This window comes from Bufo bufo, chromosome 9 (assembly GCF_905171765.1).
Source record: "Bufo bufo chromosome 9, aBufBuf1.1, whole genome shotgun sequence".
Classification (NCBI taxonomy): Eukaryota; Metazoa; Chordata; class Amphibia; order Anura; family Bufonidae; genus Bufo; species Bufo bufo.
In genome coordinates, this window is record NC_053397.1 from 14,901,401 (window position 1) to 14,917,931 (window position 16,531).

Here is a 16,531-nt window from a genome sequence, read left to right on the forward strand (position 1 = left end):
AGTCAGACACAATTACCTGCTCCGTGCCAGAGAGTCAGACACACTTACCTGCTCAGTGCCAGAGAGTCAGACACACTTACCTGCTCCGTGCCGGAGAGTCAGACACAATTACCTGCTCAGTGCCAGAGAGTCAGACACACTTACCTGCTCAGTGCCAGAGAGTCAGACACACTTACCTGCTCAGTGCCAGAGAGTCAGACACACTTACCTGCTCAGTGCCAGAGAGTCAGACACACTTACCTGCTCAGTGCCAGAGAGTCAGACACACTTACCTGCTCCCTGCCGGAGAGTCAGACACACTTACCTGCTCAGTGTCAGAGAGTCAGACACACTTACCTGCTTCCTGTCGGAGAGTCAGACACACTTACCTGCTCCCTGCCGGAGAGTCAGACGTACTTACCTGCTCAGTGCCAGAGAGTCAGACACACTTACCTGCTCCCTGCCGGAGAGTCAGACACACTTACCTGCTCAGTGCCGGAGAGTCAGACACACTTACCTGCTCAGTGTCAGAGAGTCAGACACACTTACCTGCTTCCTGTCGGAGAGTCAGACACACTTACCTGCTCCCTGCCGGAGAGTCAGACGTACTTACCTGCTCAGTGCCAGAGAGTCAGACACACTTACCTGCTCCCTGCCGGAGAGTCAGACACACTTACCTGCTCCCTGCCGGAGAGTCAGACACACTTACCTGCTCCCTGCCGGAGAGTCAGACACACTTACCTGCTTCCTGTCGGAGAGTCAGACACACTTACCTGCTCAGTGCCAGAGAGTCAGACGTACTTACCTGGTCCCCACAGTCCAGGCATGCTGGGAGTTGTAGTGTCACCCCAGCTCAGGAAGGGCACAGGCATGTTGGGAGTTGTAGTGTCAGCAGAGCTGGAGGTGAACATGTTGTAAACCAGTGCCACTGCCTTTAAGAAGTGTGGCCATGCTGGGAGTTGTAGTGTCAGCACAGCTGGAGATCGGAAAATAATAACGGCTACAGCCTCTCATTACAATATCACTCACTTATTAATGAGCTGCCAAACCCCGCCCCCTCCCATGACCAACTGGAAGCCCGCCCAGTTTCGCTGCATATTAACAACGGAGAGGGCGGGGTTTATGCAAACGAAGATGATTTCGCGGGCTTGAGTCTATCACGTGGTATTTTCGCGCCAAACCGCGGGAAGGAGAAAGAACTAGTTGCGTGTGTGGAGACTCCGGCTGCAGTATCGTCATGGCGGTGAGAGGGGATGTGAGGGGTTATACCCGGGATGCGGGTAACTAATAGCCGTGTGATGGTGGTCTGAGGGAGGAAGGGCTGTGAATTGCATGCTGTGGGACTATAAATCCCAGCATGGCCTAGAGACTGACAGGGGCACAAGCTATAGCGCACTCTACCAGTATGTCCCTCCATACTGTAGCACCTTGTGGCTGCTATATAGATACCTAGAGGCTAATATGGACTAGAAGTCGTAATTGACTACTACTCCCATCATTCTCGTCATAGGACTGTTCCATTGTATTTTTTGGAAGGTGTCATGTCCCAGTGCGTCGTCAGATTCTCCACCCTGTGCTATAGAATTGATATTCCCAGATCTTGGTCTATAGTCTGCCATGTTGTGGGACTATCACTCCCAGCATGCTCTGATAGTTTGCCGCTGTTGCTGATTGCATTAACCCTTGTGTTGCAGGATTCCTCAGAATCATTCATCATTGCCACGAGCCCGAGGACCGGCTCCAGGCGCGGCGATGCCCTCACCTCCAGTCCGGGCCGGGATCTTCCGCCCTTCGAGGACGAGTCTGAAGGCCTCTTGGGAGACGATCTTCCGGTGGAGGAGGAAGATGGAGAGGAACTGATTGGAGATGCCATGGAAAGGTACTGACAACGGGCCTCCCGATTGGCGCCGGACGGTCGTCCGTCATATTCAGTCATCTAACTCCGTCTTCTGTGCATTTCAGGGATTACCGCCCGATATCGGAGCTGGACACGTATGAGGCTGAAGGCTTGGACGATGAAGACATGGATGAGCTGACCGCCAGTCAGAGAGAAGCTGCCGAACAGGCCATGAGGGTGCGCGACCGGGAGACGGGCCGGGACTTGGGGCGCATGCGCAGAGGACTGCTGTACGGTAGGTGCAATCCTCATGGGATGAAAACTAGTGTTGAGCGAAATTGTTTTAAGTTCGGCGTCATCGAAGAATCGCGTTATGGATTCCGCTACCATGGACCATAACGGAATTTATAATCCATAACCCGAACCTTAGACGACGCCGAACTTAAAACACAAGTTAGCTCAACACTAACGAAAACCTATACATTGCGCCAATTTCTCCGCTCTTCAGATCTCTGCTTGGTGCCACTGAAAGGAAGCATCCTTGTCAGGGTCATAGCTTGTTAGATGTGATACTTGGACGTTGCCGGTCCATCATTCTTCAGGGCGTTGCTGAGGATCTCAGCGAACCTCATAGTTGGACATTTCTAACCCCATAATGACTGAAGTGTCTTCATCCCATGTGGGGTTAAAAAAAAAATTGGACAAACCCTTTTAAAATGCTGCATTTATGCACCCAGGAATTACTTGTGGCTTTCCGACTGTCAGTCCACCCTTCTTTATAGGCAACTGAAGAGTCTCCAGTTTAATTCCAGGGTCCCCACCCCAAATAAATTCCATGAAGATCGGATTTATTAGCCAAAAAATTACGCTGGAAGCCAGACCAGTGAGTCCTGGCACTGGTCCCATCTTGGAGGTTTACTGTAATCTATGCCTGCCGACCCAGCACCCCCATCCTCATTTTAAACATACCCATCAGTGCCTATAAGAAATGTTGAGTTGCCATTGCGTCCGTGTGGCCGTTCTGCGTGTTCTAGAACTTGTCCTGTTATGGTCTGATTTGTGGACAAGAATAGGCTTTTCTATATTGGGGACTTGCACACGGTCGGAACCTGTATTTTGCAGGTCCTCGGTTTGCAGAATGTAAAACTTTATACGGTCGGGTGCATATAGCCTATTGTGGTGCCCCATTAGAAGAACTTATCCCCTATCCATAGGATAGAGTAAGGAACAGCAACCTTCAGCACTCCCGCTGTTGTGAAACTACAACTCCCAGCATGCACACTTGACTGTTCTTCTAATTCCCACAGAAGTGAAAGGGGGATTCTGGGAGTTGTAGTTTCAGAACAGCTGGAGCACCAGAGGAGAAGTGTCCGATAGGCAGGAATGACGGGGCACTGTGTTCCCCTGTTTGTTTGGAGCAACAGACACGCATTCAATGCAGTGGACTGCCGGAGACTGCGCTATTTCCATGTGCAAAGAGTATTATAGACCATGCAATGTCCCTAAATAACAGGCATAAAATAATCTTTATTTATATAGCTGCCAACATAGCGCTTTACAATCAGGAGGTTCAAATACAAACAGAGTCGTAAATGACACCGCAACAACCAAGTCAACAATTTAAACGAGGAATGGGTGCCCTGCTCACAGGAGCTTACAATCTGTAGCAAAAGACGGGTAGCTATCCTGTAAGTCAGGCATGCTCAACCTGAGGCTCTCCAGTTATTACAAAACTACAACTCCCAGCATTTCCCGGACAGTCTACAGCTATCCGCCTGCAGCAGGGCATGGTGGGAATTGTAGTTTTACAACAGCTGGAGGGCCACAGGTGTTGAGCATCCCTGCTGTAAGTCAGACATAACTTTGGATTATAGCCAGGCCAGTACCACATTTGCAGACAGCTGTTTTGGGGTGAGTGCAAAGGGAACCAGCATAAAGGGGTACTCTAGGATTTTTCTGCTGATGGCCTGTCCTGAGGATCAGCAGACAGTCTGACATCCTGCATCGGAAATGGCACCAGAGCTACCCGTCAGTGCAGTGAATGGAGCTGTTATCGGCAGCACTGTAACCCGGTACGGCCAGTGCACGATGGGTGGACCTAGGGGTGGGCGATATAGACGATATAGGCTATATGCGATATAAATTTGTGCCACGATATGGATTTTGAGCCTATCGCCTATATCGCCGGACCGCGATTTGATCCTGAGCCGGCACAGTGGAGAAGGAGAGAGTCCCTCCCCACTGTGCGCGGCTGCCGCTGACCACCAATGACAAGAGGAGGAGGGGAGGGACTGACAGTAAATCATTGAGTTTTCACGATCTCAGTGAGCGCGTGAAAACTCATATCCGATGGTATATTCTAACCCCCAGGCGTTCCCATGGTGACAGGGACGCTTGCCTGGGGGTTAGAACATACAGGGCCACGCCGCTGACAGTAGAACATTTAAAAACGAATCGTTAACTTTAACTTTATTCATTGGTAATCTCTTTACTGTATACCTTACTAGGTCTTAGCTCCGGTAACAGCAGGCAGTGCGGGCAGGCGGCGCTCACTCACTGACGTCACGCGCCTGCTCCTCCCACTAGGCGGCGCAGGCGCGTTACGTCAGTGAGTGAGCGCCGCCCGCCCGCACTGCCTGCTGTTACCGGAGCTAAGACCTAGTAAGGTATACAGTAAAGAGATCACCAATGAATAAAGTTAAAGTTACTGATTCGTTTTTAAATGTATTCCTGTGAGCGCCGCGGGGGGGAGAATCTGTGGATGGCACCGGTTCACCGTTTAGGGTAGGGGGGGTGTCTGTGGATGGCACCGTTTAGGGGAGGGGGGGGGAATCTGTGGATGGCACCGTTTAGGGGAGGGGGGGGGAATCTGTGGATGGCACCGTTTAGGGGAGGGGGGATCTGTGGATGGCACCGTTTAGGGGAGGGGGGATCTGTGGATGGCACCGTTTAGGGGAGGGGGGATCTGGGGATGGCACCGTTTAGGGGAGGGGGGGGATCTGTGGATGGCACCATTTAGGGGAGAGGGATCAGCTCCCTGCTGTTATGTGCACAAAGCACAGGGCAGCAGGGAGAGCGTAAAGTCCTATTCACCCTAATAGAGCTCTATTAGGGTGAATAGGACAAGGGTTCTACGTTCTAGCCCTTAAGGAGACTAATAGTTATTAAATAAAAAGTAAAAAAAAAGTTTAAACACGCCCCCCCAAATATAGAAAACAATATATCGCAATATATATCGCATATCGCACATGCTTAAAATTATATCGCAATATAGATTTTAGGCCATATCGCCCACCCCTAGGTGGACCCTTTGGCTTTCAGCTTCGTCCACTGTTATTTCCAGCGTCAGTGATTTCCCAAAACAGCTGATTGGTACGGGTGCCATGTTTCGGGTCCCGACTACTCTGACATTGACCTATTGTCCAGATAGGTAATCATCAATATCTACAAGCTGGAATTTCTCTTTAAACCAGGAAGCCCTGAATTCTGTACGTAACCCTGGTGTATTGTGCACACAATCGTAACAGAAGTCACTAAACCTTTTATTAAATAATGTATCTAGACAGTGACGAAGAAGAGGAGGATCGCCCCGCACGTAAACGTAGGCTGGCCGAACGTGCTGCGGAAGGTGCAGCCGACGAAGATGAAGAGATGATAGAAAGCATTGAGAACTTGGAGGATATGAAGGGTCACACAGTGAGGGAGTGGGTGTCGATGGCGGCGACACGCCTGGAGATCTACCATCGGTTCAAAAACTTCTTGAGGACCCATGTCGATGAGCACGGACACAACGTCTTCAAGGAGAAGATCAGCGACATGTGCAAAGGTAAGGGGGGGATCTCTAGATGAACTATACCATGGTGGGGAGAAATAATGGCTTCTGACACCCTAAAATAAGAGAACCTGATCAGACGACTTTTTTTTATTTTTTTATTATATATTTTTTTTAAATACGGAGTGTTTCCACATTGCAGGCTGGATATAGATGCAATTACTAATATAGATCTATTTAACTTTATCTTCTAGACAACAAGGAGAGCCTGGTGGTGAACTACGAGGACCTGGCCGCCCGAGAGCACGTCTTGGCTTACTTCCTCCCAGAAGCCCCTGCCGAAATGTTAAAAGTTTTTGACGAGGCAGCAAAGGAGGTTGTTCTGGTCATGTATCCCAAGTATGACCGCATTGCCCATGAAATCCACGTCCGCATCTCCCACCTCCCTCTGGTAGAAGAGCTGCGGTCCCTCAGGTAAGTCCGGCGGGTCTCTGTTACCAGTGGATTTAGGATGAGTCTCGTGCAGTCATCTGATTGCAGGTCTCGTTTTATGTTCCGTTCAGGCAGCTGCATTTGAATCAGCTGATCCGCACCAGCGGAGTGGTGACCTGCTGTACGGGGGTCCTGCCGCAGCTCAGCATGGTGAAATACAACTGCAATAAGTGCAACTTTATCCTGGGACCCTTCTTCCAGTCTCAGAACCAGGAGGTGAAGCCGGGATCCTGCCCCGAGTGTCAGTCCCTGGGACCGTTTGAAATCAACATGGAAGAGGTACGGTACATACTCCGCTCTTGCTGTGCACATTCGGCATTGCAGGGAAGGTTTTCTTTCTTATGCTTTTATATTTGTGACTTTCATACTTAATTTTATGTGCTTTTGTTTTCAGACTGTATACCAGAACTACCAGCGTATCACCATCCAGGAGAGCCCGGGAAAAGTGGCAGCTGGCAGGCTTCCCCGATCCAAAGATGCCATACTTCTTGCAGATTTGGTGGACAGCTGTAAACCGGGGGATGAAATAGTGAGTGTTGCCTAAAGTTAAAGGGGGATTCTCATGGCATATGACTAGTTTATGCCATTACTTTGGTTGCTGGCGGGCCAACCTTAGACTTCTGCAATCCCAGGAATATATAGGACACAGCTCTGAGACCACCGTAGTGCAGAAAACTGCATTCGGCCTCGTGTGAATGAGGCTGCTCTGCAGATGTAAAACTGTAGATGTTAGTGTCCTGAAGTGCTGGTACTTAATTTGAGATCAGTTTCGTTAATATCTTGTGTTCTTTCTGATAGGAACTCACTGGCATTTATCACAATAACTATGATGGATCCCTCAACGTGGCCAATGGTTTCCCGGTTTTTGCTACCGTTATTCTTGCCAATCACATCGCAAAGAAAGACGACAAAGTGGCTGTGGGAGAACTGACGGATGAGGACGTCAAAGCCATTGTGGCCCTCTCCAAAGACGAGCGGATTGGAGAACGGGTGAGGGCAATAAGTGGTTAATGAAGCTGTGCTTAATGACTGGATCGTTAGGAACCGATCTGTAACAGCTGTATTGGGGCTATTGCAGATTTTTGCCAGCATTGCACCATCTATCTACGGACACGAGGACATCAAGAGAGGCCTTGCTCTCGCTTTATTTGGAGGAGAACCGAAGAACCCAGGTGCGTGCAGAAAACAAGCCTGAATGAGCAGCACAAACTGATCAAAAAATACAAAGCATAACCAGATAAAGAGCTGCACATCTCAAGTAAGATCAATACATATTGAGAACCACAAAAGTCTAAATATTGTATACAATAGAAACCTTGTGCAGGACGTGATCTGTCCATGCACAAACACTTGCACAAGTCCTAAATATGGACAGTCAAATATATGGCCAGGTAGCATCACATATGTTAAACATTTGATAGTTACAACATAACATCAAATTGCAGTAAAATAGAAGTAATACCCACAGTGATGAAGGGTGTCCTGGCAAAAGTGAGCACGTCTACCTCACTCCGTGCGTATCGCTGGGATTACCCAGCTTCCCCAGGGATCAGAGATCCCTGAGGAAGCTGGGTATTCCCAGGTAGATGTGCTCACTTTTGCCAGGACACCTTTTATCACTGTGGGTATTACTGCCTATTTTACTGCAATTTGATGTTGTGTTGTAACTTTTAATGTTTACCATATGTGGTGTATACCTGGCCATATTTGATTGCCCATATTTAGGACTTAATGTGCACGTTTGTGGACATATCTGGTCCTGCACAAGGTTTCTATTGCATACAATATTTTAACTTTTGTGGTTCTCAATAAAAAATGTATTGATTTTACTCGATGTGCAGCACTTTATACAGTTTTGCTTTTGACTTTTTTTTGGTCAGTTTGGTTATTTGTAACCATTGCTGGCACTCCATTTTACTTTTTAGTGTTCCCTCAGAATAGGCCAGTTGTAGAATGTTTGTTTTATTAGGGCAAATATAAAGTTAGCAGAGTTACTGCCCCCTTTTAATGGTTATTATAGATTCTCCATGCCGCCACTTTGCGTCCTCAGTTTAGAGGATCTTAGATGATCTTGTGGTACATGCATTACAATTGTCTGATTTGTGCAGCTAATAACGTAAGTGTTTATTCTTTTGTCAGGTGGAAAGCACAAAGTCCGTGGGGACATCAATGCCTTGCTATGCGGTGACCCAGGGACTGCGAAATCCCAGTTTCTGAAGTACGTGGAGAAAGTCTCAAGCAGAGCTGTGTTCACAACTGGCCAGGGAGCTTCCGCTGTGGGTTTGACTGCCTACGTCCAGCGCCATCCTGTGACTAAGGAGTGGACGCTGGAAGCAGGAGCGCTGGTCTTGGCTGACAGAGGCGTGTGCTTGATCGATGAGTTCGATAAGGTCAGTGGCTTCTGTGCATTATCTCCAGTTAAAGGGGTATTCCGTGATAAGTGACGGAATATTGCTAGAGTATGCCATTTTACAGTCATAGGGGGCCTGACTTCTGGCACCCTCATTGATTCTGAGAATTAAGGGGATGCTAGTCAAGCACTGTACTTCTAACTTTCCCTGTACTGTCGCACCCTGGCCATCTGTCTGTGCAAGGAACTGCAGTTGGTAGCATTCACATATATAGGTCCATGCTATGGTTTCTTGCAAAGCAGGGCACCACTTTGCATGGCAAAACGTTGTAGGTGACGCAGTGCTGAAGCCCCTTTGTTCTCAGGATTGTGGGGGTTACTCCAGAGGTCTGACCCGCACCCTTATAAAGTGATGGCATATTTTAGCAATTTTCTATTGCATTATACAATAGGGAAATTATTTTAAATGGCATTGCAACAAAAGTAGTCTGTGGTGCAAAAGATTTGGCTCTGTAGACCCTTCCTTTTGTAATTTAGTTGTTTCTGGCTGCTCTCATCATGTTGTTCTTATTTGCAGATGAATGACCAAGACAGAACAAGTATCCATGAAGCCATGGAGCAGCAGAGCATCTCCATCTCCAAGGCCGGCATTGTCACCTCTCTGCAGGCTCGCTGCACCATCATTGCTGCTGCCAACCCCATTGGTAAAACCCTTTGTTCAGATTATTTATTTTTTATTTTTTTGGTACTCCGATTTCAGAAGTTGCATATTTATTTAACTCAATTTTCATAGGAGGACGTTACGACCCATCATTGACCTTTTCTGAGAATGTGGATCTGACTGAGCCCATTGTGTCTCGATTTGACATCCTCTGTGTGGTGAGAGACACGGTGGACCCCGTGCAGGTAAAACACCTTTCTGTACATTGTTTTCTCCAAAGTAAATGAAAATAATGCGAGCAGCGCTGGCACCATATTCCCCCTTAGTGGTCATGCAGCAGAAGTGTACAGTCTGGTTCTCATTTTATAGTTTTTTTATTTCACTTTTCTAGCACAATCATCTTTTTGTATATTCTATATATTGTGTTGTGTAATGAGAATCTGGCTTCTATCTCTTTTTAGGATGAGATGCTGGCAAGGTTTGTAGTTGGCAGCCATATTAAGCATCATCCAAGCAACAAAGATGTTGTTAATGGTGATTCAGAACGCGTTCTGCCAAATACATTCGGTGTGGACCCTTTGCCTCAAGAAGTGCTGAAGAAATACATCATGTATGCCAAGGAAAAGGTCCACCCGAAACTGAACCAGATGGATCAGGATAAAGTGGCGAAAATGTACAGTGACCTCAGGAAAGAGTCCATGGTAAGCTTCCTCCTCCTTGAAGTGACACGACCGTATCCTAATTTTGCGCCACAAGGTGGCGCTGTAATCCCTCAAGTTCCTGTAGTTTACTGCCGTTTTATAATATGTCACCTGTAGTTCTCCCATTGAACCTTTCTGCCTCCTGCAGGCAACAGGCAGCATCCCCATTACCGTACGACACATCGAATCGATGATTCGTATGGCAGAGGCGCATGCACGAATGCATCTGCGGGATTACGTGGTTGAAGACGATGTCAATATGGCCATAAGAGTGATGCTGGAGAGTTTCATTGACACACAGAAATTCAGTGTTATGAGAAGCATGAGAAAGGTACGTCCCATCAACTGCAAAGCCGCATCGCCACAATGGATCGTGCAGTCTCTCCAGTATTTTCACTTGACCAATGTATGAAAAGGGTTTGGTTACCTGAAAATTGTGTCTACACGTAACTAATGTGGACTATTGCATTTGCAGACATTTGCCCGATACCTGGCATTCAGAAAAGACAACAACGAGCTTCTGCTCTTCATACTGAAACAGCTGGTGGCCGAACAGGTGACCTACCAGAGGAACAGATACGGCGCGCAGCAGGACACGATAGAGGTGTCTGAGAAAGACCTGGTTGATAAGGCAAGTGTGGGCAAGGCTATACACGAGACTTGTGGAGAATGCTGCTCACTGAAATGTGATGGTGCAAGTCATGCTCTGGGCAACGGTAGTGATTTCCAAGAGCCATTGATGGCAGTATGGATGGGCCCCTTTAAGTACCCTTAATTGTAGGTACACATTAAGGAGGGGTGACTTGAATGGAACCAGCTGCAGCCCCCTGTGCAGAGGGTGGGCCAAGCAGGTCCTGAGAATGGAGGGGCTGCTGCGCTGACTGGACACGACACTGCTCTGACTGAATGGGGGCAGCTGAAGGGTGGATGTGCCGCTGCAAATACTGGGTCTGTACACTGTGTATGCGATCTCATTATAAGGCCTCTTGCACACGACTGTGGCTTTTTCAGTATTTTGCTGTCCACAAAAATATGGATGACAACAGTGTGCATTCCGTTTTTAACAGAACAGCTGGCCCCTGATAGAACAGTACTATCCTTGTCCGCTATGCGGACAATAATAGGACATGTTCCATCTTGAAACGGAATGCATGAGGAGTAGATTCCGTTTTTTAGGCGGGACCCATTGAAATGAATGGTTCCGTATACGGAACGTAAACAGGCCTAACACCCATATTATGACTGCAGCGCTTGAACCCTTTCCTATGGTAAAGCTGAAACCAACATCGACTGCTATAGAACTGCTGTGTAAAACCGGCCTTATGTAAGGCTTAAAGGGGGTCGTCAAAAAGCCAGTCACTGCCTGAATCCCATAATGGGGATATCTGGACAATGTACAGCAGTCTGGAGCGCTGCAGTGCAGAGAAAGGGGCACATCAGAAAACCAGCATGGTGTCCCCTCCACCAGTCCTAAAGCGATGCTAATACTAATTAGACATTTTCCCAGTTTAATCCTCCGTCTCTTATTTTTCAGGCTCGGCAGATTAATATCCACAACTTGTCAGCATTTTACGACAGCGAATTGTTCAAGTTGAACCGGTTCACGCACGACGTGAAGAAGAAACTCCTCATCCAGCAGTTCTGAGCCCGCATGCTCTGCGGGGTGTGATGCGGGACACATGAACACTTTGACCATTGTCAGCACTCGATGAGGGAAAGTGAGAAAAGATCTTGTAATAAAATCTGCTGTCGAACCAAATGAACCGAGGGCAGCACTCGATGCCTGAGCTGTCCTCTATCAAGGTGACTGAAATCTCAGTGCTGTGGTCGGACCTGTTACTTTATGGCAGCAAGAAACTAATTCCCTCATCACTGGTTCACCTTGTGTATGGAGTCTGGAGCAATACTCTGCAGCATCATCTGCTTCTCATCTGATTCCCTTCACTTGCTAGTTGCCAGCCACTTACCATTGCAGACGTTGCCTCCTGGACATCAAGCTGCGCGCGCTGAGATTCTTCCTCTGTAGTGCTTTTGTATATTTGAAACTGATGCATTGTGCAATTTTGTAGAAAAATATAAGAAGTTTCTTTGTTATTTGGCGTCACGTTTATTTTAGCAGGAAAAAAAAATATTCTCCTCTAATGGGACAAAAACGTAATTATATGGCGTCATTAGCAAAATGTGTTGTTCCATAGAAACATCTACAGAGGATAAGGCTACGTTCACATCTCCGTAAAGGAGAACCAGCGCTAACGCCGGCCAAAAACCCATTGTGTGCAATGTTTTATTTGCCAGTAAGGGGCTGGATCACTGCCAGACGTTATTTTATTCAGTGTGGATCCGGCAGGATGGTCCAGCACAGATCGCCTAATGGAAATGTGAACGAGGTTTAATGCAGTGTGCCGTGGAGGGTGTATATGCTGCCATACAGGGTCTGTACACCCACCTGTGCTGTGTACATGAGAAGTATGGCCACGTTCCAGCAGCCGCATCACAGGAACTCCTTCCTATGGTTTGGCCGTACCCAACTTGTAGATCTGCCGTCTGACAGCACAAAGCACAAACAGCTGCAGTCTGCACCGATACAGACCTGACCACACGACATGCCCCTGCCCTTAGGTACAGTGTCTGATCTGTGCCCTGGTCACCGTTTATATTGGACACGTTAATCTGATGCCACAGCTACCGGGAAGAGAAAACCTTGTGTGGTGCTCGTCTGGTATTCTCAGGTTTTTCTCACCAATAAATATGTCCATTGTGTAGATCTACATTAACATGTATAACTGTTTCACACTTGCGTTGTGGCTTTCCGGTTTTGAGATCCGGCAGAGAAAACTGATCAGTTTTGTCCCCGGTGACAGCACTGATCAGGATCCAATCCTTTCAGTTTTGTTTTTTTGACTTGACACAAAACCGCTACAAGCTGCGGATTAGTGTCTGGTCTGTGAAACAGGGCAAACTGGATCCGGCATGAAAATCAATGTAAGTAAATATAATATAATTATTTTTCCACCCCAAAAAAACTGATTGGTCGGCCATTACAATGATTTTCATACCAGATCCAGATTGTTCAGTTTTGACTTAATAGAGGCATGCTCAACCTGCGGCCCTCCAGATTTTGCAAAACTACAATTCCCAGCATGCCCGAACAGCCTACAGCAGGGCCTTGTGGGAGTTGGAGTTTTACAACAGCTGGAGGGCCGCAGGTTGAGCATGCCTGACTTAATACAACCGGATGTATTAAATGGCATAAATCAGTTTAATTCCGGTTTAGAGATCCTCTGCCGGATCTCAAAACCGGAATTCCACAATGCAATTGTGAAACGGTCTCAACTTATTTACTTCCATAGTATTTTGCCACCTGCTGTTCACTTATTATGGCGTGACCTGGTGTTGACCGTGTATAGCAATGTGCACGTCCACCTAATGCCCTGAGTGTTGGACGTTCATGCTCAGTCACTCCTCACTGTCAGGTCACTGCAGCGCAGCCAATAGATGTAGTGTTCTCCCCTGTAGAGAGGAGCAGAGCCTCTGCAGTACATGGCAGTATAGCCATAAAAAAAAGTCTGCAGGGGAAGTAAGGGGACATAGTGTCAGCTGCCAGAGGAGGAAGGAGACTAATTCTAGCCTAAGTCCACCTCCAACCGCACCAAAGGGGAAATTTTATAGCCGCACAAATTCTGATTTTTTTTTTTTTTTTTTTTTTAACACCTTTAACGTGACCAGATAAATAACCGGTTTGGACGGTGCACTGATCTCGGTAATGGGGGAGGCCTATGTGAGGGCCGGGTGTAGCATAGAGAATAATGGCGACAGCTGACGTCTGACTCTCGGCAGCAGATTGATGCGCAGCTTAAGCTGGAAAGATTCTAGTTAGCAGATGGGTAATTAGAGGTGAACTACTACAGAGATTTGCTAAATCAGGTCAGACCGGCATCTGCTGGCCACGACTGTTTCCTTACAGTCTGGTTCAAGGTTTGCTACGAGGTATATGCAGTGCCTTAAATTCAGATTTACACCCCAAAGCCCTGGCCTCCCAACTAAACGTTTTTCTCCCCTCCCTGATCCACAAAGACCAGGTGGGATTTGTCCCAGGCCGACAACACACGAAGAAACATTGACCTGATAGATGTCCTATCTTGCTCGGGTGAGGAGGCGCTACTTCTTAGTTTAGACCAGGGGTGCACAACCTGCTGCCCGGGGGCCACATGCGGCCCTTGATACTATTCTGTGTGGCCCCCAACCATCTGGTAACAGACATGTATGCCTATATGTCTTGTGGCTGCTCACATGTATTTTTCATGTATTTCTCCCATTAGATGGGAGTCCTGGAAGTGTAACTAGACATTAATGGTATATAATGTTTGCTCAATATGCCATAAGTACAATATTTCAGTTGTTAATGCACCTTTAAATTTTAATTTCGGCCCTCGTCATTGGTTCAGTCTGGCAATGTGGCCCCCAACCAGAAAACGTTGTGCACCCCTGGTTTAGACGCTGAAAAGGCGTTTGACGGTTTAGGTTGGCCTTTCCTTTTTGCTACCTTGCAGGCATATGGCCTTTCTGGTCCCTTCGTTAGGGCCATTCGTAGCCTATACTCCTCCCCCACAGCGACAATCGGACTACCTCATGCTCAATCTCGACCCATACGCATTGCTAACGGGACGAGACAAGGCTGCCCCCTATCGCTGCTATTATTTGCCGTGTGTATCGAACCCCTGGCGGCCAAAATCAGGGCATGTCCAGACGTCAGAGGTGTTATGGTCAGGGACAGGGAGTTTAAGCTATCGCTATATGCAGACGACATCCTCCTTACCAAGCTTCATATTTCCCTACCAAACCTCTGCTCTATCCTGGTCGACTCTCGGGGTATAAGGTCAACACCCATAAAACTGAGGCCCTCCCTCAATCTTTCTCAGGTGGCCCTGGGCTCTCTTAGGGTTGACTTCCCTTTCCATTGGAAGACGGACTCCCTGCGATATTTGGGTGTTGACCTCACTCCCCGATATGGGGAGCTTTATAAAGCTAACTTCCCACGTATATATGTGGAGATCAGGGGTCTTCTGGATAAGTGGCATCTTCTCCCACTCTCTCTCATGGGGCGTATTGCTGCCACTAAAATGACGATCTTGCCCAAGCTTCTGGTATCTTTTTGAGACCTTACCGATTATAGTCCCCCTCAAAGATCTGAGATCCACTCAATCTCACCTCCTTAGATTCATATGGGCGGGAAGGCGTCATAGAACCCCGCGGTCGGTCCTTCTATCTAGTAGGCATCAGGGTGGACTAGGGGGTACGGGATCTGTCCAAATATTACTGGGCGGCCCAGCTACGTTCTGTCACGGCCTGGGCTTCCTTGCACCCATACTCTGTCTGGATGCAGGTAGAAAGACTCGGTCTAGCTCCTACACATCCTAACTCCATGCTATGGTCCGGATCTCACAAGACTCTACCAGTTAAGGATCTCTTAGGGCCCATGGCTTGTACTAGACTCATATGGCAGCTGTGCAGTGGTAAATTCCCTCTGGTCTCTAACCCCTCCGCCATGACCACCTCCTTATATCACCCCACGCTCCCTGCTAGTCTTACCACATCCACAACGAGACCATGGTTTCAGCGGGGAGTATTTCAGTTTGCAGATATTGTGGACCCCTTCACTAGGGACCTTTTGCCGTTTTCTACTCTCCAGACTAAATATGATCTCCCCCCCCCCCCCCCCCCTCCTCCAATTACTTTTATATCCAGATTAGTCACTTCGCACAGTCCATTTTTTCGGGGATCACAGTTTCCCTCCCGACTCCCTTTGAACGCCTTTGCAGGGAAGGGGTACATGCGAAAGGTCTAATTTCTGAGACTTACTCCATATTGCTGACTCCCTTCCCCGATCGTGGGAGGAATATCTGGGAAGGGCCTTACCGGACGCACTCTGGCACCTTACATGGAGGAGCGCAGCGAAATCATCTATGTCGGTACTTCATCAGGGGAACCAATATAAAATTTTAATGTACTGGTAGCACACTCCTGACCTCCTCCATAGAATTAACCCTGTAGTCCCGGGAGACTGCTGGAGATGCGGCTTACATAGGGGCACATTGCCTCATATTTTCTGGGACTGCCCCAAGATATGCCCCTATTGGACCGGAGTGGGCGCCCTCCTGAGTGATATTTTTGCAGTGGAAATCCGACCTGACCCTATGTCCTTCCTGCTTAATGTGGTCCCCATTCAATAGTCCCCTGCTGTTAGTATCAATAGTGATAACTTAAGTGAGTGTTTTTTAACACTCACTTAAGTTATTACTATTGATACTAACAGCAGCTCGTTGTCTAATCTCTCGAGCTTGGAAAAGCCCCGAACCACCACGGGTCTCTGATTTGTACGCTAGGGTGATAGAGGGCCGAACAATGGAGTACTCCACTGCTATGTTTCAGGACAAAATTGCTACAATTGTATCTAGTCTAGTACACATCAGCTCAAATCTCTCTGCTACAATGTATCAGTGTGGCGTCCACATGGTTTCATTTAAAGCACTGCCTAGATTAGAGATAAGTGTAGCAAACCCTCAGCTGCGAAACCATGGGCATGAGAAACTGTCATTCTGTAGAAGCAGCATGTCCTGTGTGATGTCACCTGCAATGATTTTTGCTTCTAGTTTACTCCAGATCATCCCTGACTTGTATTTTCTGAAAGCCTGCAGCTGCAGACCACAGAGCAGTGATGTAGTACCATAAAGCAGCCAGC

The 16,531-nt window shown here is 47.8% G+C and overlaps 1 protein-coding gene across 1 annotated transcript; it reads left to right on the forward strand.

The window, feature by feature from the left end:
• The first annotated feature begins 1,138 nt into the window (after window positions 1–1,138).
• MCM2 (minichromosome maintenance complex component 2) lies at window positions 1,139–11,913 on the forward strand. Its single transcript, XM_040408582.1, has 16 exons — window positions 1,139–1,222; window positions 1,674–1,858; window positions 1,942–2,111; window positions 5,379–5,642; window positions 5,843–6,062; window positions 6,152–6,359; window positions 6,475–6,609; window positions 6,879–7,070; window positions 7,159–7,252; window positions 8,220–8,470; window positions 9,008–9,134; window positions 9,224–9,336; window positions 9,553–9,792; window positions 9,941–10,123; window positions 10,268–10,423; window positions 11,327–11,913. The coding sequence occupies exons 1-16, from the start codon at window positions 1,217–1,219 to the stop codon at window positions 11,435–11,437; spliced, it is 2,655 nt and encodes an 884-aa protein (XP_040264516.1). The 5' UTR covers window positions 1,139–1,216; the 3' UTR covers window positions 11,438–11,913.
• The last annotated feature ends 4,618 nt before the right edge of the window (window positions 11,914–16,531 follow it).

Bases quoted from the DNA above. Each gene is read 5' to 3' on its own strand.
- MCM2 (XM_040408582.1), top strand. The intron at 1,859-1,941 runs GTACTGACAACG...TGTGCATTTCAG, and splicing joins ATTGGAGATGCCATGGAAAG to GGATTACCGCCCGATATCGG. The intron at 6,063-6,151 runs GTAAGTCCGGCG...TGTTCCGTTCAG, and splicing joins GAAGAGCTGCGGTCCCTCAG to GCAGCTGCATTTGAATCAGC.